The 27,862-nt window shown below is 48.2% G+C and overlaps 1 protein-coding gene across 1 annotated transcript in view; it reads right to left on the bottom strand.

The window, feature by feature from the left end:
- Positions 1-27,862, bottom strand: part of ASCC3 (activating signal cointegrator 1 complex subunit 3) — a 2,002,173-nt gene that overhangs the window by 124,051 nt on the left and 1,850,260 nt on the right. Inside the window, exon 37 of the mRNA XM_078648375.1 lies at positions 8,394-8,618. Coding sequence (XP_078504501.1) covers positions 8,394-8,618 — 225 coding nt within the window. The remainder of the gene's footprint in view (positions 1-8,393; positions 8,619-27,862) is intronic.

Genomic DNA, 27,862 nt, shown 5'->3' with positions numbered 1-27,862 from the left:
TAGGAATTAGTTGTTTCTCATGAAATCGTACATTTAAATGTTTGGGGGTATTGACTAAGTCACAACTCTCTGATTGATTTGCAATTAGATTGACTTGCAATATATAAAGCGCAACAATGACCCTAAGTGAACAAGGCGCCGAACGATATTTAAAAATGAAACCACCTATACATAGTTCTATATAAATGAGCGTGACAACACTGAGATATTGTTTTATGCACGTTTATAACGCAATGATACCAATTAGAATTCTTGTTCAATTGTGGTGCTTCTCTTTTTTCACTCGTGTTGAACATCGAAATAGGCCCATATCTGTTGGATTACTCGAACATCTCTTACAGTTGTGGAGTACAAACAAATCCTTTTTTACATTAAATTATCAACAAATGCCTAGGCAAACTCTTCGAAGTACCTAATCACCATTCAGACAAGAATAAGGAATTTTTGTTTTTTTTAAAAGCAGAAAAAGAGCGAATATTAACATTTAGTAGGCCTATAACTGATAAAAAGAAACACAAAAAAGAAGGCCAGTGTAATGTGACAAAGACTGGTGACCAATTCACAAAACACAACCTGCAAACTAGTGTTGGTAAAAAAGGTTCCCTTGCAGTATGTTAATCTCGGTAAAAACAGCTGGAAAAACAAATTGACTAAAAAAGGCGCAGAATGGTAGAAATGTAGCAAGGGAAAAAAACAAATGGTTACTGGAAGTAAACATATTTGGGGCAATGGGTGAAACGTATGCGTTTTATCAACAGATTAACTGATGCCAAGTTTATTGTAAATTTTAATGGAATTGCTTGACCTTTCCTGGTGTGTTTCAAGAGCAGTGCACAGAGGATGCAGTTTGTTCGAAGGAAATAGTAACAACAAACTACTGTTGATTCGCTTTCGATTTGTCTTTAAAATGTAGCCTATATAATGCATGCACCATACAGCTGACGGCCCGCCGAGGAATGCAGATGCATCATTTAGAGATGGAAGAACTAATTTGCCTCTGGAAGTCAACTTTTCCGTCAGAAAGTTCAGCATCGGGTCAGTGAGGGGAGGGGGGAAATCAAACACTGTAACCTGGCCTAGTGCTTATATTCGAAGAACTTTAACCTTCTTTCAGGAAGCATGACTAATATGAGGGAGCCCACATCCCCTGAGAAATAAGGTATGCACGCTTGCAGGCTCTTCAAAATGTCTGCACCTACCTAACTATGGGTTTACCAAAGGGTGCCCCGTCCTCTTATACTCCTAAAGAAATCTACCCAATAAATGCTTCCAGTTATACTTTCGGGTATCGTAAAATAGCAGCTTTTCCAGCCTTCTGTAAGAATCTTTCATTAAATACCACACACTGTTCTCATCATGTCGACATCCGGAAGTACTACTTGCTGCTGGGAATAACCTTTTGTCTCTTGCAACGAGGAAGCTTTGGAATCTCTTCTATGTAGTCATGAATCTTAAAGCTGACATGGCAAAAGATACTCCAGCGAGGCGTTAGGCACAATGCTTTAAATGGGCCGGTACTCTTTTGGTTTCTATGTCAAATGAAGGTTGGGTGGAACAGGAGCCTTCATTATAATCCCTCCCCTTCCATGTATGTCATAAAACCCAAATAAAGACTAAAATGAAGACTACATTGCCATGTTACGTTCGACATGAAAACCAAAACAGCACTGTACTGAAGGCAAGGAAGTTTTCAATATAGACAGCCTTCCTTTTCTTTACTTTTGTTTGGCTTTAATTTGCATACACTACACGTGTTGCGACATTAACCAATATGTATTGGCTTTGCCAAAGTTTGGTGCACTGTGCTACAAATTAGGGTGAGTGTCCGCCTTTATCCCTCTCCAAATAATCTCTGTGACGGTGATTTCTTTCCTGGTTTGATCTGGCATTTAGCTACTGAAAAGTAGTTTCACATAATCATAACACAACCAGCGAACAGCAGCCTACACCCTTTAGACCACAAGCTAAACCTCAATTTCTACCACCACCTTTCCGATGAAAAAGACTTCCTTGTGATCTCCTAAATCAACCAAGGAATTTCAATATGTCAATCAAGTCATTTTCTCGATTGCTCCTCTCCCTTCAAAGTTGCATCAGGCGTGCATTTTTGACACTTGGGAAAAAAAGCGCCCATGCAGAGATGAAGTAAATGGAGCAGGTGACCAATTACTTACCTTCAGTAATGCCTTGTCTGGTAGAGACTCTACCTAAGCTCAGACTCCTTACCTTAGAGTATTCCCCAGGCATCAGACTGGATTCAGAAATGTATGAGCGATCCTCTTGCGCATTGTTTACTGACATCAGTCTGCATGGCTTTGATGGCTTCATCCATGCCCAAAGTGATTTGTGCGGTGCCTATATAGGTGCAACCCCAGTACGCTGACCTCAGTTCTTGACTGTTTCTCCGCACCAGAAGCATGGAGCCAAGCTGAGGAGGAATGACTAGTGTGCCAAAGTGAGGTCCTGAAGGATATCTTTCTTATGGTAAGACAGTGCAGAGAACAGGGAGGATGAAAGGGTCGGTAAGGAATCTACGGATAGACAGAGTCGCTACCAGATAAGGTGTTACCAAAGGTACGTAACTTGTTCATTTGATAGAAAGGTTTAGCCTGAGATTCCTTACCTTAGAATAGAAAGCAATCTCTCCCCTGAGGTAGGGCTGCGGACTGTTTTAAACTAGGAAGTCTAGGAGGACTGAACAGGAAAAACGCCCATCTCTCTGGACCTTGCTGTGGAGACAATGGCGTATGGCGAATGTGTGCAGTGATGCCCACATACCAGCCGGACAGATGTTGGGACCCCTCTAGCCAACACTCTGGTCGCAGCTTTAGAGCTGGTGGCCTGAGCACTTAAGCACTCATGAGCCTATTTCTTGGCCATTGTGCATCAGATCTTAATGCAGAGGATGGTACATCGAGAGATGATTCTCTTTTGAATTGCCTTACCTTTCTTTGCCCCCAAAAATCCAACAAAGTTGATTGTCCACCCGGAACTCTTTGGTACGATCAATGTAGAACAATAATGCTGTTTTTGGGTCCAGACGGTGGAGTCTCTCTTTTTCCTTATTAGGATTGGGGGGAGCGGGGTAAGGCAACAGGGTGATGTTCTGCTTGACGCGGAAAGGTGTGACTGCCTTTGGCAAAAAGGATCTTTGGTTCGAAGGACCAGCATGTCAGATAAGAATGACGTGTAGAGAAGGCTAACGGAAAGCACTTGTAGTTCGCTAACCCTCCTGGCAGAGGTTATTGCCACAAGGAAGACATTTTTGATAATGAGGAGTGGCAAAGGGCAACTTTGCGAAGGCTCAAAAGATGAACACGAGGAAAGTGAGAACTAGATTCAAGTCCTATTGGGGCATAATCTGGTTACAACAGGTGACCTGAACAGGGAAGTTGATCCGGCAACCACAGGATAGCAGATATGACAGAAAGGTATCTCTTAACAGTGTCTAAATCAAAGACTTGCCATACCAGGAATATACCAAGCAAGAGAACAAGGGTGTAAATAGGATCAACAGATTTAGATGTACACCATGCCACAAACTTGTCCCATCAGCAGGCATATATTGTTTTAGTGGAGAAACGCCTGGCTGCCAGAATCATCTCGCACACTTCAGGAGGGAGATCAAACACCCTCAACTGTCACCACTCAATATCCACGCATTATGGTGGAGAGTGGACAGGATAGGGTGTAGCACCCTGCCCTGTTGCTGCAACAGAAGATACTTCCAAAGGGGCAGCCGGATAGGAGGATAGACACTCATGAGTTCGGCATAGCATACTCTCCGTGCCCACTCCGGAGCAACTAAGATGACTTGGGTCGAGTCATTCTTGGTCTTCTTGAGCACTCTAGACAGGAGTCCAGAGCGCCACTCGAGACAAAATGTGTCTCTGAGCAAGTGCCACCTTAGAAACTCCAACATGCAGAAATGCTGACATTGCATGTACTTGGAGGTGGCGAATGGATCTAACCAAGGCTCACTCAATTTCGGAAGAGAGCGTGCACCACCTCTGGATGGAGATGCCGTTCATGACTCGCTAGGCATCGATGCCTGAGTTAGTCTGTTCTGGCGTTCAGAGAGCCCGCAGGATGTTGAACCTCCAGGAATATGTCCTGACGTTTCAGCCATGTCTACAGATGCAGAATGTCTTGACATAGGGTTCAAGACACCACAATGCCCTGCTTGTTACAATACCACAAGGAGGTGGTGTTGTCCGTGAACACCTGAACTAGCCTTTCCTCGCTCGATGGACGATGAAAGGCTTTCAGTGACATTCGGATCACTCTCAGTTGCAAAAGGTTGATGTGGAGATAAGACTCCGCCGGAGACCAGAATCCCCTGTTCTCCACCTCTCACAGGTGGGTGCCCCAACCCAGAAGTGACGCATCTGTCACCACTGTGAGCTCTGGAGGGGGAAGAGAGAGGTCTGCTGTTGAGCGAATCACAGTCTGTGAGCCTCCAATGCAGATATTTAGCAGTACTGTCTAATATTTGGATCAGGTCAGAGAGATTTCGCTGATGCTCTGACCACTGGATTTTCAAGTCCCACTGCAGAGCCTGCATATGCCAATGGGCATGTTTTACCACAAGGCTGAAGGAGGCAATGAGACACAGCAGCCTCAGAGTCAGTCTCACCAAAATTCAGGATAGAGGCTGAAACGTCGGTATTATAGCCCGAATATCCTAGCATCTGGAGGATATGCCCCAAACTGCACTCTATCCAGAACAGCTTTGATGAAATGTAGCATCTTAAAGGGTGTCAGATGTGACTTTGGCACGTTAGTAAATCTCAGTGAGTGCAGAAGGTCTGCAGGTTGGAGACGGCTGCCCGCGGTGAGCCAGTCATCATCATCCAGTAGACGAGATAGGGGACGATTGGACCCCTGACCTCCGCATACTTGCTGCAACCACCGCCATTGCCTTAGTGAATAACTGAGGGGCACTGGAAGACCAAAAGGGAGCACAGCAAACTGAAAATGCTTCTGGCCAACCATGAACAACAGGTAACATCTGTGGGCAGGCAGGGCGGGAATGTGGAAATAGGTGTCCTGCAAGTCCAACAATACCATCCATTCTCCAGGGTCAAGGGCAGATAAGACCTGAGCCAGGGTGAGCATCTTGAATTTTTCCTTTCTCAAGAAGCAATTTATAGGGCGCAGCTCTAGGACAGAACTGAATCTTTGTCCTTCTTTGTCACCAGAAAGTAGCGGGAATAGCAACCATGACCTACTTCTGATGCTGGCACCATCTTAAAGGTTCCTTGACCAGACGGGTCAATAAGTCCTGCCGCAAGAGCACATGGTGGTCCTCTGCGAGCTGATCGGGCGACGATGGAGGTGGTGTTGGCTTTTATTCAAAATGGAGGGCATAACCCCATAGGACGATCTGAAGCACCCATTTGTCTGTAGTGATCTCCCACCATTGGGGAAGATGGTCCACACTGCCCGGTTATCCTTGCAAAGTTTGCAGCAAAAGCTCTTGATTCAGGAAGTGATGTATTAAAATATGCATTCCTTTTGAGTATTAATGACAATACTTGTGTGATTTTTATCTTTCTAATAATATAGGTATCCCAAAAAACCAATTTGTCACCCACGCAACTATGATTCATGCGTTCCAATTTTAAACACACTACAACTCCCACAATGCATTGACTTTACAAGTAAGTCCCTTTTTATAGTTAGACAACATGGCGGCTAGCTACACACTCGAGCTAGTAGCAACCGAGGAGCATAACAGAAAAAGAGCGCACTGCGAATGCAGGTAATGAAATCTACGCGGTAGCGCAGAATCTCATTTCTCCACCCCGCTGAACGCGAAGCGTTTAATAATGCGCTTGATTTTTTCAAACAGAACGGGAGATTTGTTATCCCAAGCGGAACCCGCCAAGCACTAAACAGAAGGCGAGGCCGTTTTTCCTACAGCCCCGGACGGGACGGGAGGCGAGAGGCGACGCCTTGCTCTACCGAAGATTCAGGTATGCAGACCTGTTTCTGTAGTGAGGCTGCCGGTTTTATGTAAACATGTGAATCTCTATAAATATTGTGTACTCACAAGTGCGTTATACAAACAGGTAGACGTGGAGGACTTAAAGAGAAAGAAAGAAAACAAAGGCCTTTGACTGGTACCATTACATGATTTGAAGGTACGAAACGGGTTTGGGAATAACACGTACTTATTTCTCCTAGTTGACATTTAAGGGTTATCTAAAAGCAGGTTATGTCATTTAATTAGGATCATAAGAACAAGGAACAAGACATTCTCCCGCCCCCCGGTGCAACGCAAGATAGCGCAGTTCAAGGTACGAAAAACCATTCTCAAACTAGTATTAGGTGGTCTTTAAATCCCTGGCATTACAATGAGTAAAGATAGGCAATATGTTGTTTGTTTCACAGACTGTTGCTCACTGAACACAGAGCACTGCCTGACAGTTGAGGAAAAGAGTCGTGCCTAGTGATAGAAGTTAAACCACATAGTATCACACAGGTACATTTGTTTTTATCCAAACGGTGGAGTTTTAAAAATAGAGGCGACTTGGTTGTATTAAAACTACGTTTTTCTGCATCCCAACAGAATAATACAAAGCCCTGAAGATGGTTTGGACACTCATGGTCCAAACTTGAAACGCGTCGGCTACTCCAGCAAGAGCGAATTGTAACAACTAAAGTGTTTCAGGATAATTGTGATACATGCCTCTATTTGCTCTTTGAATGTAGTAATTTCATTCTTGTTTATGTAAAGAAGTTTGATCATTGATTTGATCTCATATATTGCAAAATTCTGCACTGCAATGTATAGTGAATGTTGGATGTATTGTGTATATTTATTGTTTGATAATTTCGTGAATATGTTTTTTTGTTAATTGTTCATCTAATAAGTTTTGTCAGTAATTGTTTGTTTGGTGTATTCTCTTTCTGCCATTTGAAACGTTTTTTGTACAAAAGAATATGATTAAAAGGTATGAATAAATATACCGGACCGAATTAAAATAAGAGTGTATTTGGTCCTCAATTTAAAATAACTGGAGAGGGGGCAATTTTTTGTGTATGACAAGTATATAGGGCCCAGCCCTCCTTCAGCCCCACCAAGGGTCTACCTCCTTTTTGTGTTCCATTCATGTTCCTCAGCACGCCCTACAGGGAAATTGAGCTTCTTCCCCGATTCAGGCCGTGTGGGCCAGGCCGATGTCAGAACAGATGTTGTGAGATGCCGGTCCAGCTCAGTATCGGAGTAGGAAATCACAAAAGGTTTAAAGCCGCTGATGGACATCTGAGGCACTGAGAACCGTGCCACTGGAACCGTCCCCGGAAGAGCCTGCAAAGACACGGCAGAGGCTGATCTGGATCCATCAATGGATCCTGATGGGTGAACTGGCGCAGAGGGCGAACTCACCAGTAGAACCACAGGAGAACATCTTCCTAAACCCAGAGGGCTAGTAGGCACTCCAGAGGGTTACGACCGCCCAAAAATGAGGCTCATAACCTAATATAATTCTTGGTATTGGGTGGGGGTTGCTCTGACTTTGGGAAACTCGAGGAAACGTGGAGCGAACACACTTTCCCACGCTGGGTCCACAGGAAAAACCTGAGAGTGGGGCTGGAATTTCTGACGTCGTTCTCTTGCGTATGAAGAATGGTAGACGCTGTGAAGTAGAACAGAGCTTCAACTTCTTGGACTTCTTATGGGATAAGAAACCCAGGATCGCGACGAAGACCAATGCAAATGACTCTGGGAGCGGTCCTGTGACCTCCCACGCCAGCCGGACGTAGAGCGTTGCTGAGTTGCATGGCAAGCGTCTAAGAGCTTCATGGCCCGCTCATGGATGGCCTTAAGGTTCATGGTCCTGCACTACGCAAATGACACAGAGTCGTGCTACCTCTCCAGGCAACACAGACTCACCAAGTGGGGGTCTGTCACCCACATCTGTTGATGATTGGCGCCACAAGGCTTGAACAGGGAAATCCTCAAAAAGAGGTAGAAAAGACATATTAATCGTCAACAAAATTGTTGAAAAATCCAATCAAAAAGTAACCGAGAGGAGCTTTCCTGGATCCTTGCTAATAGCGTGGCAAAAAATGGAAATTAGGTCAGCGAGCTGGGTTGGCGCCTATTGAGGCATGCACTAGTCTCTTCTGGCATGGACGATACTGCGTGGAGCTGACCGACGCAACCTGCCAGCACACAAGGGAATTTTTCAAACATTACCGGATCCAGTATGATGCTTTGGGAATCTTCTAAAGTAAGGAGTTTACAGCTGGAAGTCTCTATCATATAATACAAATAGGTGCTTCACACATCTAATGCAGATATTGAAATAAGTATAGAAAACATGACAAAGAAATGAAATAGGGTAGGTGTAGCAAGCCGCGAAGGTTAACAGATATAAACATACCTGGCATATCCTTATGGCTTGGTCCAGCACTGTTTTGGTATCTGTAGCATAATCGGGGCAGGGAAGTGTGGATCTGCAGAAGTGGGCCTGCAACAGGAGATGAGTCTTAGTATGTGAGCTGTCATATGAATAAGTATTAACAGCTATTGGAAGCTGTTTGGCGAGCTCGCTGTTCATTTGGTCTTCGTTGTGTCTGACAGGAAGATCAGCATATTCTTCAGCATCCTAGGAAAACATCAAAGAATAATGATAAAAGTCAATGACAAAATACATATCCACAAAACAAGAAATTATTTTTTATTTCTAACAGAAATCTATGAGAAGCAAAGGAAAGGCTCCTGTAAGCCACCTGTTTGCTTCTCAGTCATTTGAAAATTGCAAAACGTTAACACTTGAATTAAACGAATTTGATGAAGAAAGGCTATTTCAGTATGACGGTAAATCAGAATTTCACTCATATGACGAGATTAAGTGATCGCAATGAGACAGACAGCCTTGAGTCAGAAAATGCAACAGGCAACTGTGCATTAGCTCAAAGGACGTACATATGAGGAATGTCAAGACCAAGTTAAAGTCACACTGTGGCTTCACAATGGGTTTGGGAGGGAACATGTGCATCAAACCTTTATACCACATCACGACAGAGGATTTAAACAAAGACAGCTGATCCAGTAAATGCAAAAAGGCTGAAAGTGCTGAAAAATAACATCTAATAGTGCCTACTGTAAAGCTTTGCTTGGCCAAAGACAAAACAATAAAACATCCAACAGTCTGGCTCATAAAGGGTCTGTCTTGCTGACTCCAGACCAGGACACAAATCTGTACAAGCTAACTTAGTGGATGGAAGCCTTGTGGCCAGGATGACATACCAACTTCGGTAGGCAGATCAAACACAGTCAACTGCCACTGCACATCTCTACTCATGGAGATGTAGACTGTAAAGGTTTGGATGAAGAATCCGGTCACTGCAACAGAGGATCCTCCAGAAGTGGTAGCCTGATCGGGGACAATACTCCCCTGGCCCAATCCGGAGCCACGAAGATTGCTCAGGCCTGGTCATTCTTGATTTTTTCCAGAACTCGAGCAGGAGAGGCAGGGGCAGGAAGGCAGAAAGGAGTTGTGTATAATTCCAGTTCAGAAATTCCGAAGCGCAAAACTGTTGACACTGCGCATTCAATGAAAGTGAAAAGATCTAACCAGAGTTCTCCCAACTGCTAGAAGATGCTCTACACCACCTTGGGGTGCAGACACCATTCATGATCCACCATACAGCGATGGCTGAGCTTGTCCACCCTAGCATTCAAGAACCCTCTCCAAGTAGTGCACGGCCAGTGAAATGACCCAATGCTCAAGCTAACTCCAGTGGCATAGAGGCTTTTGGCATAAGACCCAGAACACCACTGTGCCCTGCTTGCCGCAGTACCACATGGTGGTGATGTTGTCAATGAGAACTTACATCAGCCTGCCTTTGATATATGGAAGGAGGCCTTATATGACAAATGATCCCGTAAGTCCAACAGACTGATAAGGTGCAGGATTTCTGCCGGAGACTAAAGTACTCTAATATCCCCCCTCCCCTCGATGGCCTCCCCAACCCCAGCAGTGATGCATCAATCACCACCATCAGCTCTGGATGAGGAGGGAGAGGAGTGTGCAGCTTGTCGAGTTGCGATTGATCAGCCACCACTGAAAATTGTGTGCAGTCTCCTCTGAAATCTCAATGGCATCTGCCAGGATTCCAAATAAGCCAAAGAGTTGCTCTCATGGAGATCCAGAATTGAAGCTGAAACACCAGGATCATAACCCAAACGGCCTGGACTGGTTGCAGGAACTCTTTGTGTGGAAGTCAGGTGCGTCTTTGGATTGTTGATCAAGAACACCAACGATGTGAGGAGGTTTGCCATCATCTGGTTGCGGTCTACCACTGACTGTTGCGCGCCCCTTTCAAAAGTCAGTCTTCAAGTTAGGGAAAAACTGGTATTCACGACCCCCTAATATGAGTGTAGACCAACACCATCCCTTTCGTGAACACCTGAGGGGGACTGTTGAGGCCAAAACTGAGAACGGCAAATTGAAAATACTCCTGGGCTACGTTGAACTGCAGAAACATCTATGGCACTGCATGAATGATATATAAAAATACAAAACCTGCAGGTCCAATGAGAACATCCAGTTGCCCGAGTTAAGGGCAAACAGAATCTGGGCAAGCATAAGTTTCTGAAAATGTCCTTCCGCAAGAAGACATTCAGAAGGCAAAGACCCAAGAAAGGCCGAAGGCCTCCATACTTATTGAGCACGAGGAAATTTCAGCTCCAGTCAGACAGAATCTGGGCCATCAGGAGTTTTCAGAATTAGTCCTCTGAATGACTTCCAGCAGAAGAACAATGACCTAAGATAGGCCGAAGGTCTTGAGCCTTCTTAGACAGGAGGAAATAACTAGAGTAACAGCCCGTCCCTATATCGAGACTATTTCCGAGTACAGAACCCTCTTGATGGATCCTTTGGAGAGTAACTCTTGAATCTCTTGCATTAGAATCAACAGTTGCTCCTCAAAGAGCTGCTCTACTGATGGGAGGAAAGTACGTCAGGGCAGAAAGAAAGGGTATGGAAAAGTCATGCTGAACGATTTGGAGGACCCATCTGTTGGAAGTGATTGATTGCCATACTGGTAGAACGTGTTGGATGATGGCCCCCTTTAGGTGGCTGTGAGCCGCTAACGTAGGCTAAATCAGCTTGGAGGCTGCTGCAGCAGGGGAAGGGAACTGAGAAAACGAGTGACCTGCGTGTTGTCTGCCAGACCCATGTTGATGGCCTTGCCTAAATGCCACACAGCCGTGACCGATCAAAGGGCATATCCATAAGAGAAGCCTGTACCAGAGAACAATGATGAAGTGCATATACGCATGGCGACGGAGCACCACACTGGTAAAACCGCCTGTCCCAGACAATCCATAGTATTAAAGCCAGCACTGATCAAGTATGTGGCCACATCTTGACCATACTGAATGATCTGTGCCAGTTAAGCCCCAAGGTCTTCTAGGACAGTCAGCAAGATCCTCATGGCCAAGTTCAAGATGGCATGCATATATCGGATCAATAAACAAACTGCATTGTCTGAGCTTAGTGCCAAGGTCAGTTGATGAGAACAGGTGCTTTCTGAACACCTCAATCTTAGACTCCATATCTTGTGGAATCGTATAAGAAGAATTAGGGTTCACCTTGCTGGTGGAGGCTTGCACAACCAGACTCTTTGGAGTGGGATACTCAGTGAGGAAATCAGGATTGCCAGGCTCAATTCTGTGAAATCGGGCCACCTGCCTATTCGCAGGCTTTAAAGAGAGGGCAGTTGAAGGTCTAGGATTTCAGCCACTCGTCAAATTCCCACCACAAATGAAGAACTCTCTTCCCCTTGAGGTCTAAAATGTAAATTCAACCCTATATTAAGTGACGTATCAAACCCACTGGCCTCCTGTAAGTCAATGTAGAAGTTGTCATACTTGTTAGGAGGGGGTAAATCACTCCCCTCCCCACCATCATCGTCCTTGGGTGGCGGTAAGCTGTGGTCAGAATTGGAGCCAAAAAGAGAATGGAGACTCTGTGACTCCGGAATTGGTAGTATAGACTCAGACTCCGGTAAAATGGTGACTGGTTGCGCTGCAGTAAATTCGGAGCGCAACTGGGGTCAAGGTTGTGTCAAAGCTGGTTCGGAGCCTGATATCAGACACAGCCCTGGATTCTTCTCCAGTGTTGATGGTGTCTGCATCAGCATTAATTTTGTATGGACCAGTGTTTACCCAACCAGAGATCAGGAGGGAGACCAGCTGACACAAGACACCCTTGTACCTTCTCCTTAGAGAGAGTGCGGCAGGACGAATCAAGGTACTCTTCACTTTCTTATGTTTTCTTTTGGACTTCCACTTACTAGAGTAGTTAGTCCGCAAAGACCACTTCATTTGAAGGAACCACTGGAAGTGGGTGCAGGTCCACACATTCAAATTAAGTGGGAGCTGGACTTACATGAAGGCTGTAACTTCTTTGTGTGACGATGTACACATTCCTTTCACTGCCCTGGACTGCCTTAGGGTGCATGAGGGCACACTCTTCACACAACTTCGAACCCAAACACCAAAGGCATACATACCCTCATGCGGATCTGTGAAAGATACGTTTCCTGCATTCGTGGCACGGTTTGAAACCTGTAGCTTTAAGAGGAGACGTATCATCCATTCCAAATTGGATTCTTAATTAGGAGTAGTCGGAAGACTGACGAGAGTGGGAGCAGAGCTCTGGATACGTGTTGGAAGACGCAGAAAGAAAGGAACTGACATTGGCAGGTAGGGGTGGAGCTTATATGCGGTCCTGCTCCATCGCTTCTGAGGCGGTACGGAGCCAGTGGGAAACCAGACTATTGCTGTGAAAAGCTTCTGGATACAGTCTGGCGCATAGGGAATATGAATATGTGGTTATAGGTTTCCATCCCAAATAACATTTTTAATCATCATTGTGTTTCAGTAATAAGTCAATGTTCTTACATACTACACCCGATCATAACACTTAGCAGGTCAGTACAGGCAAGATATATGCGAGCCGCCACAGTCAAGAGAACTATATTCCAAACATGCAGGATATCTGGGTTACTCTGTGGCTGCCAATGCTTCAGGCGGACTCACCCTAGGCACAAAGAAGAAGAGTGTTGTTGTGTATAAAGGGATAAACTTTGATAGAAGCATATCCACTAAGGCTCTACGCACCTGCTGCCTTCCCTTTACAGAATTGTATTGGAATTTCTTTAATTTAGATTAGCACATTTTTATTCTGATTTTTACTTTTCTCTTCTAGGTGCAGCTGTGATATTTGATACAATGTATTCTGATTACAGGCCAGCTACTCATCTCTATTATAAATTAGCATTGGCTTAGCCAATAGGTCTCGCATTTGGGACCTTATAAGTGTTTAGCCATTCAACAGTTGGTGTTGTTGCACCAAGGATATTCTGCTGCATAACTAAATACTTATAGGGTCCAAAAAGCGAGACCTATTGGCTATGCCAATGCTTGTTTTTGTTGTTGTTGCTGTTTTGTTTAAGTTGCCTGATCTAAAATGTATTTTATTTATTAGCTGGACATGGTTTTTGTTAGCAGTTATTTGCATCAAATTAACTTGTTTTCATTGCTCTGAATATTGTTTCCATTCTTGTTGTAGGATGCAGTCATTCCCGGGGGTCTGGGGGCTGACCATGCACCGGACTTTGCAAATGAGGAAAAAGCCTGGTGCTGGCGCAATTTACAAGTGTGGAGTGAGTGAGCCCCAGGCAGCATGACTCACTCACACTGGAGTTCATGCACTGCACCTGCATACTCAGCATGGTTTAAGGAAACTCGACCCACTCCCTCCCAGGCATCGAACACATATTTACCAAGAAACTCTGAGAAGAGCCTGCCTGCTGAACTGACGGCTGGTGGTGTGTGTGCCTGGTGAAAGCGTGCACTGATGGCTGGTGGTGTGTGTGCCCGGTGAAAGCGTGCACTGATGGCTGGTGGTGTGTGTGCCCGGAGAAAGTGTGCACTGAAGGCTGTTGGTGTGTGTGCCCGGTGGAAGCGTGCACTGACTGCTGGTGGTGTGTGTGTCTGGTGGAAGTGTGCACTGATGGCTGGTGGTGTGTGTGCTTGGTGGAAAAGCGTGCACTGATGGCTGGTGGCGTGTGTGCCTGGTGGAAATGCGTGCACTGACGGCTGGTGGTGTGTGCGCCTGTTGGAAAAGCGTGTACTGACGGCTGGTGGCATGTGTGCCTGGTGGAAGCGTGTACTGACGGCTGGTGGTGTGTGTGCCTGGTGGGGAAGCGTGCACTGACGGCTGGTGGTGTGTGTGCCTGGTGGAAAAGCATGCACTGACGGCTGGTGGTGTGTGTGCCTGGTGGAAATGTGTGCACTGATGGCTCTTGGTGTGTGTGCCTGTTGGAAAAGCGTGCACTGACGGCTGGTGGTGTGTGTGCCTGGTGGAAGCGTGCACTGACGGCTCGTGGAGTGTGTGCCTGGTGGAAGTGTGCACTGATGGCTGGTGGTGTGTGTGCCTGGTGGAAGCATGCACTGACGGCTTTGTGTGTGCCTGGTGGAAGCGTGCACTGGCGGCGTGTGAGCCTGGTGGAAGAGTGCATTTAAGACTGGTGGTGTGTGTGCCTGGTGGAAGTGTGCACTGATGGCTGGTGGTGTGTGTGCCTGGTGGAAGCGTGCACTGGCGGCTGGTGGTGTGTGTGCCTGGTGGAAGCAGGAGCATTCACAGCAATAGAAGGCACAAATGAAATTGACGAAGAGGGAGGGGGAGAAGGGAGGGGGTGCCAGCAGAGGAGCCTGATTACAGCAATAAAAACACAGATGGCAGCTGTGCACGTGCACAAGCTCGTGAATGCAAGCTGTAGGCCCGCAAAAGCCTCTGGTGGCACTTTTAAAAGCCAATTATTAAATGTCTCGAAGAGACAGCATGCGCTGTCTCAGGCGAGACCTAAAAAAAATTAGGCAACAGAAACACCAAGGCTTTGCAAGTTCGGGACCGTTTTAAAAAAATAGTATAGTAAGGGCCTTATGCATGTTTCAAAGTGAGGACAGTTTGAATTCTTAAGTAGAAAAAGGCTACAAAAATTACAAGGGTTTGAAACTCAGAAACATAAATCAATCAATGTTCATCCCTAGTGCCTATACATATTAAATTGGTTTGCTTACAAGTTTTTCGCTTGAGCACAGTATGTCTTTCGTATTCATGGAGCTCTGTTTGCGACACTATGACACTGAATTCTTTTTTTTCATATCTTTGTGGTTTTCTCAAAATGTGAAATAATTTGATGTGACCAGCTGACAAGAAACTTTCCGTTGAGAAAGTCTCCCTGTGGGCTGAAACATATCAACATAGACTCTTATAGAATGAGCATGGTGTAATAATGAGCATTAATTAGACAAAAAGAGGATTAGGAAGTATACAGGGTCACTCAATTTTCAATATACAGCATACTTCAACATCACATAAGAGAGAACGTGTAAATAAATACGTCTATTTTTGTCTCGCTAATGAACAAGTTACTTACCTTCGGTAACGATATATCTGTAAGAAACAGTAGTTAGTATTAGATTCCTTACCTTAGAATATCCCCAGGCATCAGTCTGGATCCGGAAACTTTTGCGTAGCAGTACCCCTGCGCGTCGGTAGGCGTCGTCTGCAGGCGTCCCCTGCGGCTCCGCGTCGTCGGCGTCGTGCGCCGTGATGACGTCGCTGGAGTATATAGACGCCGCCTCCGCGCGCTGACGTCAGTTCTATGCACACAGCTTTTCCGCGCCAGAACACGCAGAGCCATGTGAGAACCAACACTGGTGCCATTTGAAACTAGGGCCCTGAAAGGGATGTCCTTAACCCTAGGTATCAGTTCGCAGAACGGGGAGGATGGGTGGGGCGGTAAGGAATCTAATACTAACTACTGTTTCTTACAGATATATCGTTACCGAAGGTAAGTAACTTGTTCATCTGAAAGAAACAGGTTAGTATTAGATTCCTTACCTTAGAATAGATACCCCAGCAATACCAACCCCGGTGGTGGGTCTGCGAACCAATACAATCCTACACCAGAAAATCCTGGAGGACCGAACGGCCAAAGAAGCCGTCCCTCCGGACTTGACTGTCCAGGCAGTAATGCCTCGCAAAGGTGTGCAGCGAGGCCCACGTAGCCGCCTGGCAAATGTCCTGCAAAGGGACTCCCCGGCCCAGGGCAGTAGTAGCCGCCGTGGCCCGAGTGGAATGGGCCCTCAGCCCAACAGGAGGCTCCTTCCGAGCCAAAGAGTAGCATGCTTTGATGCACAGGACGACCCACCGAGAGATGGTTCGTTTCTGTACCGCCCTTCCCTTCTTCTCACCCACGTAGCCAACAAATAGTTGGTCATCCACCCGGAACTGGCGTGTGCGATCCATATAAAATGAAAGCGCACGTTTTGGGTCCAGACGATGGAGCCGCTCCTCATCTTTTGAAGGATGCGGAGGCGGGAAGAAGGAGGGTAAGGTGATGGACTGCCCGATGTGAAAAGCAGAAACTACTTTGGGCAGGAAAGAAGGTCTAGTTCTAAGAATCACCTTGTCAGGATGAACGGACAAGAAAGGAGGTTTCACAGAAAGAGCCTGGAGCTCACTCACTCTCCTGGCAGAGGTGATGGCAACCAGGAAGGCCGTCTTTAAAGTGAGAAGACGGAGAGGACAGGAATGAAGCGGCTCAAAGGGAGCGCACATCAAGAAAGTCAGAACCAGGTTCAAGTCCCACTGAGGCATCACGAACGGAACAGGTGGATACATGTGCGTGATGCCTTTCAAGAATCTCATTACAATAGGGGACTTGAATAAAGATGGCTGATCAGGTAGCCTTAAGAAGGCGGAAAGGGCAGAAAGGTAGCCCTTGATAGTGCCCAGAGCAGAGCCCTGCTGGGCAAGAGAAAGAAGGAAGAGGAGAACCTCAGAAAGGGGAGCAGAGAGAGGATCCACAGCCTTTGCTGTGCACCATGCCACAAATCTGTTCCACCGGCAGGCGTATACCGACTTTGTGGAGGGACGCCTGGCTGCCAGAATCACATAACAGACTTCAGGAGGCAAGTCAAATGGCCTCAACTGTCGCCGCTCAATCTCCAAGCATGGAGGTGGAGACTGGACAGGTTCGGGTGGAGGACCGTCCACTGCTGCTGCGACAGAAGGTCCTCCTGAAGGGGCAGGCGGATCGAGGGACCGACTGACATGCTGAGTAGCTCGGGATACCAGTACCTTCGAGCCCAGTCCGGAGCCACAAGGATAACTTGGGCCCGGTCGCGCCTGATCTTCTTCAGCACTCTGGGCAGAAGTGGTATAGGCGGAAAGGCGTACAATAGACCGCAACTCCACTCGCGCCGAAAGGCGTCGCCGAGCGAGTGCCGTCTTGGAAACTCCAACGCGCAGAACTGATGACATTGCGCGTTCTCTTCTGTGGCGAATAGATCTAACCAAGGCTCTCCCCACTGCAGAAAGAGGCCTTTCGCCACGTCCGAGTTCAGACGCCATTCGTGATCCACCGAGCACCGACGGCTGAGTTCGTCCGCCCTGGCGTTCATAGAACCTGCCAGGTGTTGAACCGTCAGAGTCACGCCCTGACGTTCCAGCCATTGCCAGAGGCGCAGAGCCTCCTGGCAAAGGGACCACGACCCCACTCCGCCCTGTTTGTTGCAATACCACATGGCGGTGGTGTTGTCCGTGAACACCTGCACTACACTCCCGTTGACAAAGGGGAGGAATGCCTTCAGTGCAAGGGGAATCGCCCGCAGCTCCAACATGTTGATATGGAGCCGGGACTCCGCCGGAGACCAGATGCCTCTGATCTCCGCCTCTCCCAAGTGGCATCCCCAGCCCTGGAGGGACGCGTCCGTCACAACTACGTGCTCCGGTTGGGGAAGGGAGAGGGATCTGCCTCTGACCCAATCGCGGTCCGTAAGCCACCACTGCAACTGTCTCGCAGTGCCCTCCGAGATCAGGACATGGTCGGATAGGTTGCCTTGATGCTGGGCCCACTGAAACTTCAGGTCCCACTGCAGAGCCCGCATCCGCCACCGGGCGTAATGCACCAGAAGGATGCAGGAGGCCATCAGCCCCAGAAGCCGCAGCGTCAACCTGACCGAGACCCGGGATAACGGCTGAAAGATGGGAATCAGAGCCTGAATATCCCGGACCCGCCGTTCCGGAGGATAAACCCGAAACTGCGCCGAGTCGAGAACCGCTCCGATGAAAAGGAGCTTTTGGGAGGGACACAGGTGTGATTTCGGCACATTGATGGAAAACCCCAGCTCGTGCAGGAGGTCTGCCGTCATCTGAAGGTGGTGGACGACTGTCTGGGGCGAGCCCGCCTTCAACAACCAGTCGTCGAGGTAGGGGAAGACTGAAACCCCTAACCGGCGCAGATGAGCTGCGACCACCGCCATCACTTTCGTGAACACCCGTGAGGCGCTGGTAAGGCCGAATGGAAGCACGAAAAACTGAAAGTGCTCGGGGCCTACCGTGAACCGCAGGTAACGCCGGTGGGCCGGCAGGACGGGGATGTGAAAATACGCATCCTGCAAGTCCAACGCCACCATCCAGTCTAGCGGGTCTAGAGCAGCCAAGACCTGAGCCAAAGTCAACATCTTGAACTTCTCCTTCCGGAGGAAGCCGTTGACGTTCCGTAGATCCAAGATAGGAAGCAGGCCCCCCTTGTCCTTCTTGGGTACCAGAAAGTAGTGGGAATAGCAACCACACCCTACTTCTGGCCCAGGAACGCGCTCGATGGCCCCCTTGGCCAAGAGGGCCGTAACTTCCTCCTGCAGAAGTGTCAAGTGGTCCCCCGACACACGGTGGTTCTGCGGTGGCATGGCTGGAGGAGTGGTCTCGAAGGGGAGGGAGTAGCCCCTTCGGACGAGCTGCAGCACCCACCTGTCCGACGTGATAGTGCACCAGCGGGAGTGGTGATGGCGAACCCTGCCACCCACTGGCGTCACATGGGCCTGAAAGCTCGGACTAGGAGGATTTGGAGGCTGCTGCGGGGGGAGGTGTGGCCTGACCTCGCCGCTGTCCTTGACCGCCACCACGGCGGAATCCACGGCCGCCACCGCGTTGATTAGTGTTCTGCGGTGCGTGGCTGGCAGCACGTGTGGGACCGCCCCTTCCGTGGCCACGAAAGGAACGAAACGAACCAGTTTGCTGGCGCTGGGTCGAGAGACCCAAGGACTTGGCCGTGACCCTGGAGTCCTTGAAGCGCTCAAGCGCGTTGTCCGCTTTGTCGCCAAACAGGCGACTGCCATCGAACGGCATGTCCATCAGGGCATTTTGGACATCCGTCGAAAAATTGGCGGACCTCAGCCAGGCGTGGCGACGAATCGCCACCGTCGTGGACATCGCTCTGCCCAGCGAGTCGGTCGTATCAAGACCACACCGGATGGAATACCTCGCCGCGTCTCGGCCTTCAACCATAGCCTGGCCGAGCTTGTCCCGTACCTCCTGCGGGCATTGCGGCAGACACTCCGCGACCGTATCCCACAGAGAGTGGGTGTAGCGGCCCAAGAGGCATGCGGTATTGCAAGACCGCAGTCCCGCACTCAGGGACGAGAAGACCTTCTTGCCATACTGGTCGTACCTCTTAGATTCCCGGACGGGCGGGGCCGAGGGGAATGCGGATTGGGATGTCGAGGCCTGGATCACCAGACTCTCAGGGGTGGGATGGGTGGACAGGAACTTAGGGTCGTCCGGACACGGACGGTGGCGCCTGGCAACGTTCCTATCAACAGGCGAACCTGAAGCGGGCCTGGACCACGTGCCCAACAGAACGTCCGTCAAGGCTTCATTAAACGGCAGCAGAGGCTCCTGTGGGCATGACTGCGGTTTGAAGACCTCGGTGAGGATGTTAGGCTTCACTTTAGCGACGGGGAGCTCAAGGCTCAAGGCCTTGGCAGCCCTCATCAGCACCACAGAGTAGGCAGCCCCAGCCTCCGACGCCACAGTGGGAGGCGAGACAAAGCCAGGGTTAGGAGATTCGTCCAGACCACTGGCATCACCCAAGTCACCTGTCCAGTCCACGTCGTACTGACACTCGCGTGACAGAGGGTCCTCAGACCCCTCCCAACCCTCTCCATATTCTTCATCATCTCCATACTCGGATTCAACGATGTAGACCGGCTCCTCGGGGTCAATGGGCCCCATCGGCGCCGGACCCGGCGTCGGGCGACGCCGGTCCGACTCCGCGTCCGGAATAGGAGAGGGAATGGGGGTGGCGCCGCCCGGAGCCGGCGCCGGAGCCCCGACGCCAGCCGTAACCGGCGTCGGAGTCACGGCGCCGCGCGGAGGCGGCACCACGGGTTGCCCTGATGGAATCGGCGCCGGAGAGGCCGGGTGACCGGCCGGCGACAACCCTGAAGGGCCCAGCGGCGCCGGGGCCGGAGCCGACGGCGGCGCCGGGGCCGGAGCACCCGACGGCGCCGGGGCAGGAGCACCCGAACCGCTCGGGCCCCTGGACGGGACCACCAGGCCCGCAGGCGCCGTAGGCCCCGTCGGAGGAGACAGCGCCCTCATGGCCATGAGAAACTCCTATCTCGTCGCGCGACGCGCCTTGCCCAGGGACCGACAGGTATGGAGCAGGCAGCGTCGGCGACCCACGCGGAGCCGCGGGGGTGGGGCCACCCGAACCCCCGGCCGCATCGCGCGAGCGTCGGGGGTGCGATGACGACGCCCCGACTTCTTGTGTCGCTTACCTGAGGAACCGGAGGAATGGTGACGACTTCCGGAGCGCTCGTGGCTGCTCCGCGACCGTTCTCTCGACCGCTCCCTCGACCTCCGGCCGGACCGGGACCGCTCTCGACGCGGGGCCGACATCCGGATCTCGAGTAGCTTGCGGGACCGCTCCCGCCTAGCCTTACTCGTCAAGGCCCGGCAGTCGACGCAGGACTCGACGTCGTGGTCCGCGCCCAGGCACCGGAGGCAGAGTCGATGGTGGTCGGTGACCGACATCAGGCGGTCGCACCGTCACAGTTTTTAAACCCGGGCATCCTACCGGCACCGAAAGAGTTAGAGTTATCAAAAAACTTGGTCAAAAGACCGGAGTACTGCTCTTCGGATCTGCGCTAACTGGCGCGGAAAAAAGAAGAACTGACGTCAGCGCGCGGAGGCGGCGTCTATATACTCCAGCGACGTCATCACGGCGCACGACGCCGACGACGCGGAGCCGCAGGGGACGCCTGCAGATGACGCCTACCGACGCGCAGGGGTACTGCTACGCAAAAGTTTCCGGATCCAGACTGACGCCTGGGGATATTCTAAGGTAAGGAATCTAATACTAACCTGTTTCTTTCAGATGAAAAGGTCAATGGGGGTAGATCTTGTTTTATTTTTAAACAAACTTTCACTTACTAGTGATACTAGTCGCATGCTTCACCACTATGTTCTCTCCCAGCATACCTAGTGTATCTGGGTGGGCTCTAAGCTTCAGTAACAGCGGAGCTCTTGGTGGATGTTATCTAGGGATCTAATGTCTTACAATTACCAGCAGAAACCACATCTCTTTTGAAATTGTATTAGGCAAGATTAAATATTTATTATATTGTTTTGTAACCTATGAAATTGCCTATCTTTGAACTCCAATAAAAAATGATGACACAAAAAACAGAAATGCTGATGAGACTAGAGTTGCTATGGGCTCTTTCATCAAAAACTGGTTTTACATGTTTCTGCCATATACATTTGCCACTTAGGTCAGATGACTTTCTTCAGGATTAGTAAGCTATGGAGATCACTAGTTTTTATGTCAGAAAAAAAATAACTAATTGTTCAGTTGTGACATACCAATGCGCATTAAATCATGCTATTTATGCATGCCTTACAGTTTCAAACCTATTATAAAGAACTTCTTCATTGTTAAATTTCTTTTTCGGTACTCTAGACAGAGAGGAGTTAAAGGAAAGGAAATTCCCTATCTAATTGAACATCAGCCCATCTCCGGTCACTGGAAGAGACATTGAGAGAATTCCGACTCAGGGTGAGGAAGTGGAGAAACCTGCTCAGAATGAATGACCTCCAGCTTACCAATCCCGTTATGTAGACTAATCATTCTCCCAGACCTGACCAGGCCACTGGAAGGAGGGCCAGAAAGTAAGATCTCAGCTCCTCTACATTTATGTGGCAGCACACAGCTGATCATAATCCAGAGGAAGCCTGAAAATCAATATTCAAACAATCGATTATGACGGGAATTTATAGGTGCAATAGATGGAAGGGCACGGGGAGCAGGGTCCCCACCTTCCCAGGACCCGGCATTAGATATGGGTGGACAGTCACGGACTAGCTGTCCAGCTATTGACACCACTGCTGCCAGACAGAGCTGTAGGCAGAACATGTGGTGCTTAGAATGGGGGACCAACTTAATGAAAGATCTGCCAGAAGCCGCCACAACCTAAAAGCTGAAACTGTTATGTTTTCCAGGAAGTAATCTATGGTCTGGCTGATGGCCAAAATTCTTTGGCGGGAGAAGGTTCTAAACTAAAAGGCTCCAGTGAACTTGCTCCTCTTCGAAGTGCAACTGAGGATTTCAGGTATTTCAACAAGAACCAGAATAGAATAGAAGGCCCCCAAGGATAAGAACCAGGCTAGACTTTGTTAATTCCTTAAAAGAAGATTTGACAAAGTAATAACCAGGCAGAATTAGCAGGACTTTCCACACAAGCAGAAAGGCAACTATTTGAACCAGGATCTTGGTGACAGCTAAGGGAGTTAGTTATCCAATAAGCATTGACAAAGCCAATAGGTCTGGTACTGGCTGTCAGTCTTTTGATTTTTTCAATGATTGTTTGGTTTGTCATAGTTTTTGCAAAACATAATTGTTGGGTGAACTGCTGGGCCCTTAAAAATATTTAAAAAAGCATTTTCTAGGAGTAAAAATGTTTTTAGTCTCAATACCATGCACTGTCAAACTAATCCGGCACTGAAGTGATCAACTTTGTGTGCTGATGTATTCCTTGTGAAACAGCAGAATGCCGCCACTCACAGTCAAATTAGCCAATGGCTGAGGTGGGTTGACCCCATGCACTGGCAGGTGAAAACGTTAAAGGCAACAACAGACTAACAAATGCAGAGGGTTGCCCAAAAGCCCCTGCATGTATACTATATGTCTAATTTTAGTAAAATCAAAAGGACTTGGCTAACTGCAAACCTAAAAATGTCAGCAATTAGCAGCAGTAGTGTTAACTTTCCTCCATACCCAGGTGCTAATTTCAATATTCCTGCAGGATGGGCAAATGGTCATAAGCATCCTGCAGATACACTGGGCAATAGTGACAGTGCAAGAACATGAGGCAAAGTCGGCATCTTCTGCAAAGAATATGACTGGTTAAAATTGAAACGCTTGAAGGCAAGCCACAGCCTTCTACATTTTGTCTTATAAGAAAGTAGTCAGTGAACTAGCCCAAACACCTTTCCTCGGGCAGGGATAGCTATAATGGTCCTTAAAGGACGAGCCCTCTGATCTCCTGTAGATGTTCCTATGATAACAACTGGGAAGAGGTAGCATGAACAGAGGAGGCTGGAGCGCTGTACAGCTAAACAATTCTTCATCCCTGAGATGACCCCTGCGTCAAGGGTGATTTGAGTACATTGGTGATAGTGAAGGTAAATCATCCCCTCCCACTGTAGAGGAATGAGCCTTGTGAGACTGAGCCACACAGAACAGCAAGCACCAAGGGAAGTCACTAAGACTTGTAAGTCTCTGTTGAGACCTGGGTGCTGGGCTTGGTCTTTCCAATGGAGAACCTTCTTTAGGACTGGCAACAGTTGCTAGAGAGTTGGAGCTGAACGACACTCTAGCCTTGAAAGACAGAAAAGCCTTCGCTGGCTAGAAAAAGAGTGGTATGGCTAGCAGTGGTGGGAAAGCACTCCACCCACTATACAAGAAAGAGTAATAAAGATTCTTCCTCTTGAGAGTTTGATTATTTTTGTTACTGGAATTCAGGCTTTAGTTCCAACAAATTCATCAATGTTGCATTTACAGGAAGATCCTGCTGAGGTTCTAGGGCATTAGCAGCTTTTGCTTAGCTAATTCTTTGGTCATATTAAACTTGCTGCCTATAAAATGCCATTTGCAAGCGTGTAACCATCACTACAAAAACCCCATCAGTTCTTCCACAAAGGCTTCTAATGCAGTTTTTCATAAAAACCAAAGAGCTTGGTAATATTCTGGGTGACAGTACCACATACCCTATATAATCCAACTAATCAATTATGTCTCTTTTCTTCAAAGTAAGCTTATGATCATTGATGTGAACAACAGCATGCTCACCATCAAGTGAAAATCTCCGTTTTGTGGCCCAGCTACATGAATCTGGTCTTGTGATTTTACCCTCACTCACTGGTTTATAAACTTCAGTCAATGTCCCTTTCAAACTTAAACAAGCCTTCATAATTCCACTTCTCAGAAAGATCAATGTCAATGTCCATCTCTTAGGTTTTTAATCTTGAAGTCTGGAGAAATGGCTTGTTGCCAATTGGCCAAATCCTTAAACAGCTTTGAAGACTTGAGCTCAGCCCTGCACGTGGCACATAGACAGTCTTCGACACAGCTCTTGAGGACACACCTTTGTTCCTGGATCAGTGCCACTGCTGCCAAATGTGCAATCTATAAATATTCCATTCATTCATCCACACATATATTTTTACACTTTACAAGCTGCCATCATAACACAGTGAGCAGGGGCAGTGCGGCTAAAACAGAGACAAATGTGAGTCTTTCTCTGTTCCGAATATTGGTTGTACAGAGGCTTGGCAACAAACGGCTCAAGGTGTGGAGCTTCTTAGAGACGTCTTAACCCTGAAGGAGAACTTGTGAGATGATGATAAGTGCTAGCTTGATGGAAGATCAAGAGGGTGTCACCAAGGCACAGATACCCTCATTCTCTCATACAGGGTGTTGGACTCTTAGTCAGCAGAGCTTTACTGTACCTGGCTAGCACCAAATATTATTGCTCGGTTGGCTGAGGAAAGTGGACGGGCGAGAGCCAATTCAAGATAATTCTGTTCCTATTCCGACCGGTAGCAGAGGCTAAACCGATCCTCCTTGCACATCCTCTTATCGAGGGAGGGGACTAGTCAGGGAGAACACTGAAGCAATAGAGTCATGAGAAGGTACCTACCAATACTTAGTCTTACACTATGGAGCATGAAGACAGAGATAGCAACAGGGACTCTTGTGTGAACTCCCGTCCTCCCATGATCTGGACTGTGACTGAAGGGCAAGTCATCTACTTCTGGGCCTTTGCAGCTCTGATGACAGGCTAACCTCCATGCATTCTTAACGGATGGATGACTGGTGGTGTAGAATTAGCTAGGACCTCTTAATGCCTGCATTTCTTCTTGTGACATGGTCAGGAGGATCAGTGAAAAACTGCACCTAGCAATGAAGAAGAGGCCTCTTTCCCCTTCTCTTGTGACAATCCTGTTCATCTGTCAACTCAGTGGCCTTCCTCCTCTCTGCAGCACAGTGGGAGCTATGCTCTCACATAGGCGGGGAGAAGTCAGGAGTTGGACAAGCCATGGCAAGCTGGGACTTCAACAGAGGATACCTGCAAGAGAAGCTAGGCTCAAAGTTCTGCCCTAAATCTCAAGAATCACTAGTGGCTACTGACACTTGATCCCCTAAATTGTGCCCGGCGACTACTCTCTCTCTCAGTGCAACAGGTCAGTAGTACAGATGCCAAAAGAAAAAGAAAAATATGGCTCAAATTTACAGTCAACAGCAGCTTGGTACTTCTATGCCCAGAAGAGGAATGGTACCTGCCCCAAAAGTGCAGTGAATTCTCTGAGGCAAGGGAGGGTTTTGCTCCGAAGGATGCTCGGCTCCTGGTAGTTTGATGCTCCTTCCCATAACCTTATCAAGTAAATTTGGTGGGATTGAGGAGAAAATGGTTGCACGGCTAGCAATGTTCTCCTTCTCCCAGTGTTATTCATGTGCTTTGCAGAGGGCGAGTGAGGCTAGCACACGCCAGGCTTGTGTAGTGCTCCTAACCAGCCTGCATCACTGACATGAAGGGCATTGCTCTGTACTATACCCAGTCTCAGTTTCCGCACTCAATTTTTTTCTTGACATCGTAAAGGTGATATCCAATTTTCCCTGCAGGACAAGGCTACCCCTACTCTGAATGCATACCTGACAGTTCTGGAAGATCCACATGCCAGCAATTTCAACTTTCTTTCTTTCGCTACTACCTATTCTAATTCTCTCTAAAACCCCTCTTCTTCCCTGCCTACCTATACCTCTGACTGTCTTTCTACGCCGTGACATCTTAGGGATTTATGGGGTCCCATGTAAGACATACTTCAACTGTTTGTGTGTGACCCTGTAAACGCTTAACATATAATTTAGTATTGGTTGGCATCATGTGGGCTTAAGTTAGCAGGAAATAGGTGAATACATTCAGAATCTGATTCGTACAAGGGCTCCCCAAATATGTCTTGACCTGGGCCCCCCAAATCCTTAAGATGGTATTGAGCAGGGCTCCACTCCACCTCATAAATGGATCTAGCAGAAATAATTTTCTCAGTAGTAAGTCACAATTCCTCAAAAACTGTCATTCCGGTCCATATTCGCAATGTCCAAAAACAGATTGATCAACAATTTGTTATTTGCTTTCTTTTAGCAGTTTTACATGGTACAAATGTGGCCCAAGTGCATTGGAGCGCTTCAGGCGAGCTTCAGCACATAAGGTCAGACATTTTTTTCAGAAAGGGGGAGATTAAGTGAGTTGCCCACAATCACAGAATGTTCGGCCGACGCTGGGATTTGAACCCGAGTTCTCCTTCCAAGGTCGGCTGCTCTGGCCATTATACCACGTTGATTAGTCAACCTGAATTTCCACCCTGGATTGTTGATAAATGACCAATGGAATAAATAGCAATCGTTTTATCTTACGGTCAAAGAGTACAACGATTCATTTACGAAGCCAAACGCGACCGTTAACATTGAGTGAGGGTCCTCCATTGTCTTAGTCTAGCACAATAGACCCGATTCGTGCGGGAGACTCCCGTTTTAAGCAAAAACATGACTTTCTGTTGGTTCTCTCCCACCACAAATTGCATCTTCTTCGAACTAACCCAATGGAAGAAATGCATACATTCTCCCGATTTTTTAGGTCTCGCCTGTCGATGCGCATGCGCATCGAGCAAGCGAGACTATAGGGGCTCATCGACTCTTTATCTAACTTGCAAGGAATCGTGGCGATTCCTTGCAGTGCCCGTGACTTTTAAGCTCAATGCGCATGTGCATTGAGCTTAAAAGCGCGTGCACAGCCGCCCGCATTCCTCCGACACCTTTGAAGTGAAGCTTAGCTTCACTTCAAAGGCCCGGCTTCTTCACACCCACATGCCGCTCTGCCCCGCTCCGCCCCCTCCCCTGAGTCATCCTGCCTGCCCTCGACGTTCCCCCCGCCCCCTCCCGCCACGCAATGCCGAGAGTTTGTTGTTAAAAAGCTGTTCTTAGTGCCTGCGTTGTGCCGAAGGCTGCCTCTCAGACACGGAGTCTAATGTCACCATGCCACGGCACCGAGTCCTAATGAGCTCTCGCTGGCCCTCATCCACCGGTCCCTCGTCTCCCTGCCGTGGTATGCTCTAAGCACGCAGAGGGGAGGGCCTTACTGCACCTCTAATCTGTCACACTCCCGGGGCTTGTAATTGATGTAGGTTTGTAGAGGATCTAATTCTAGCTCTCGGCTTTCGGGGTTTACCAATTAAACTGCAATAGCCCGTGCAGAAACTGCTGGTGATGCGTTAAGATTCCCATCTGATGTTTAAACAGTTTGCCAGTGCACTGCCATGAAAGGGAATCTGTTTTTAAAATGTAAGCAAGGTCAGGAGCAGGCAAGAGCTCCGGGAGTTTACATATTTTACCCCAATAAGGCACGGAGATCAGTATCCAGCTG

Source organism: Lissotriton helveticus, chromosome 6, assembly GCF_964261635.1.
Source record: "Lissotriton helveticus chromosome 6, aLisHel1.1, whole genome shotgun sequence".
NCBI classification, from domain to species: domain Eukaryota; kingdom Metazoa; phylum Chordata; class Amphibia; order Caudata; family Salamandridae; genus Lissotriton; species Lissotriton helveticus.
Note: the sequence above shows the minus strand (reverse complement) of the source record. Positions and strands in the feature narration are given on the sequence as shown.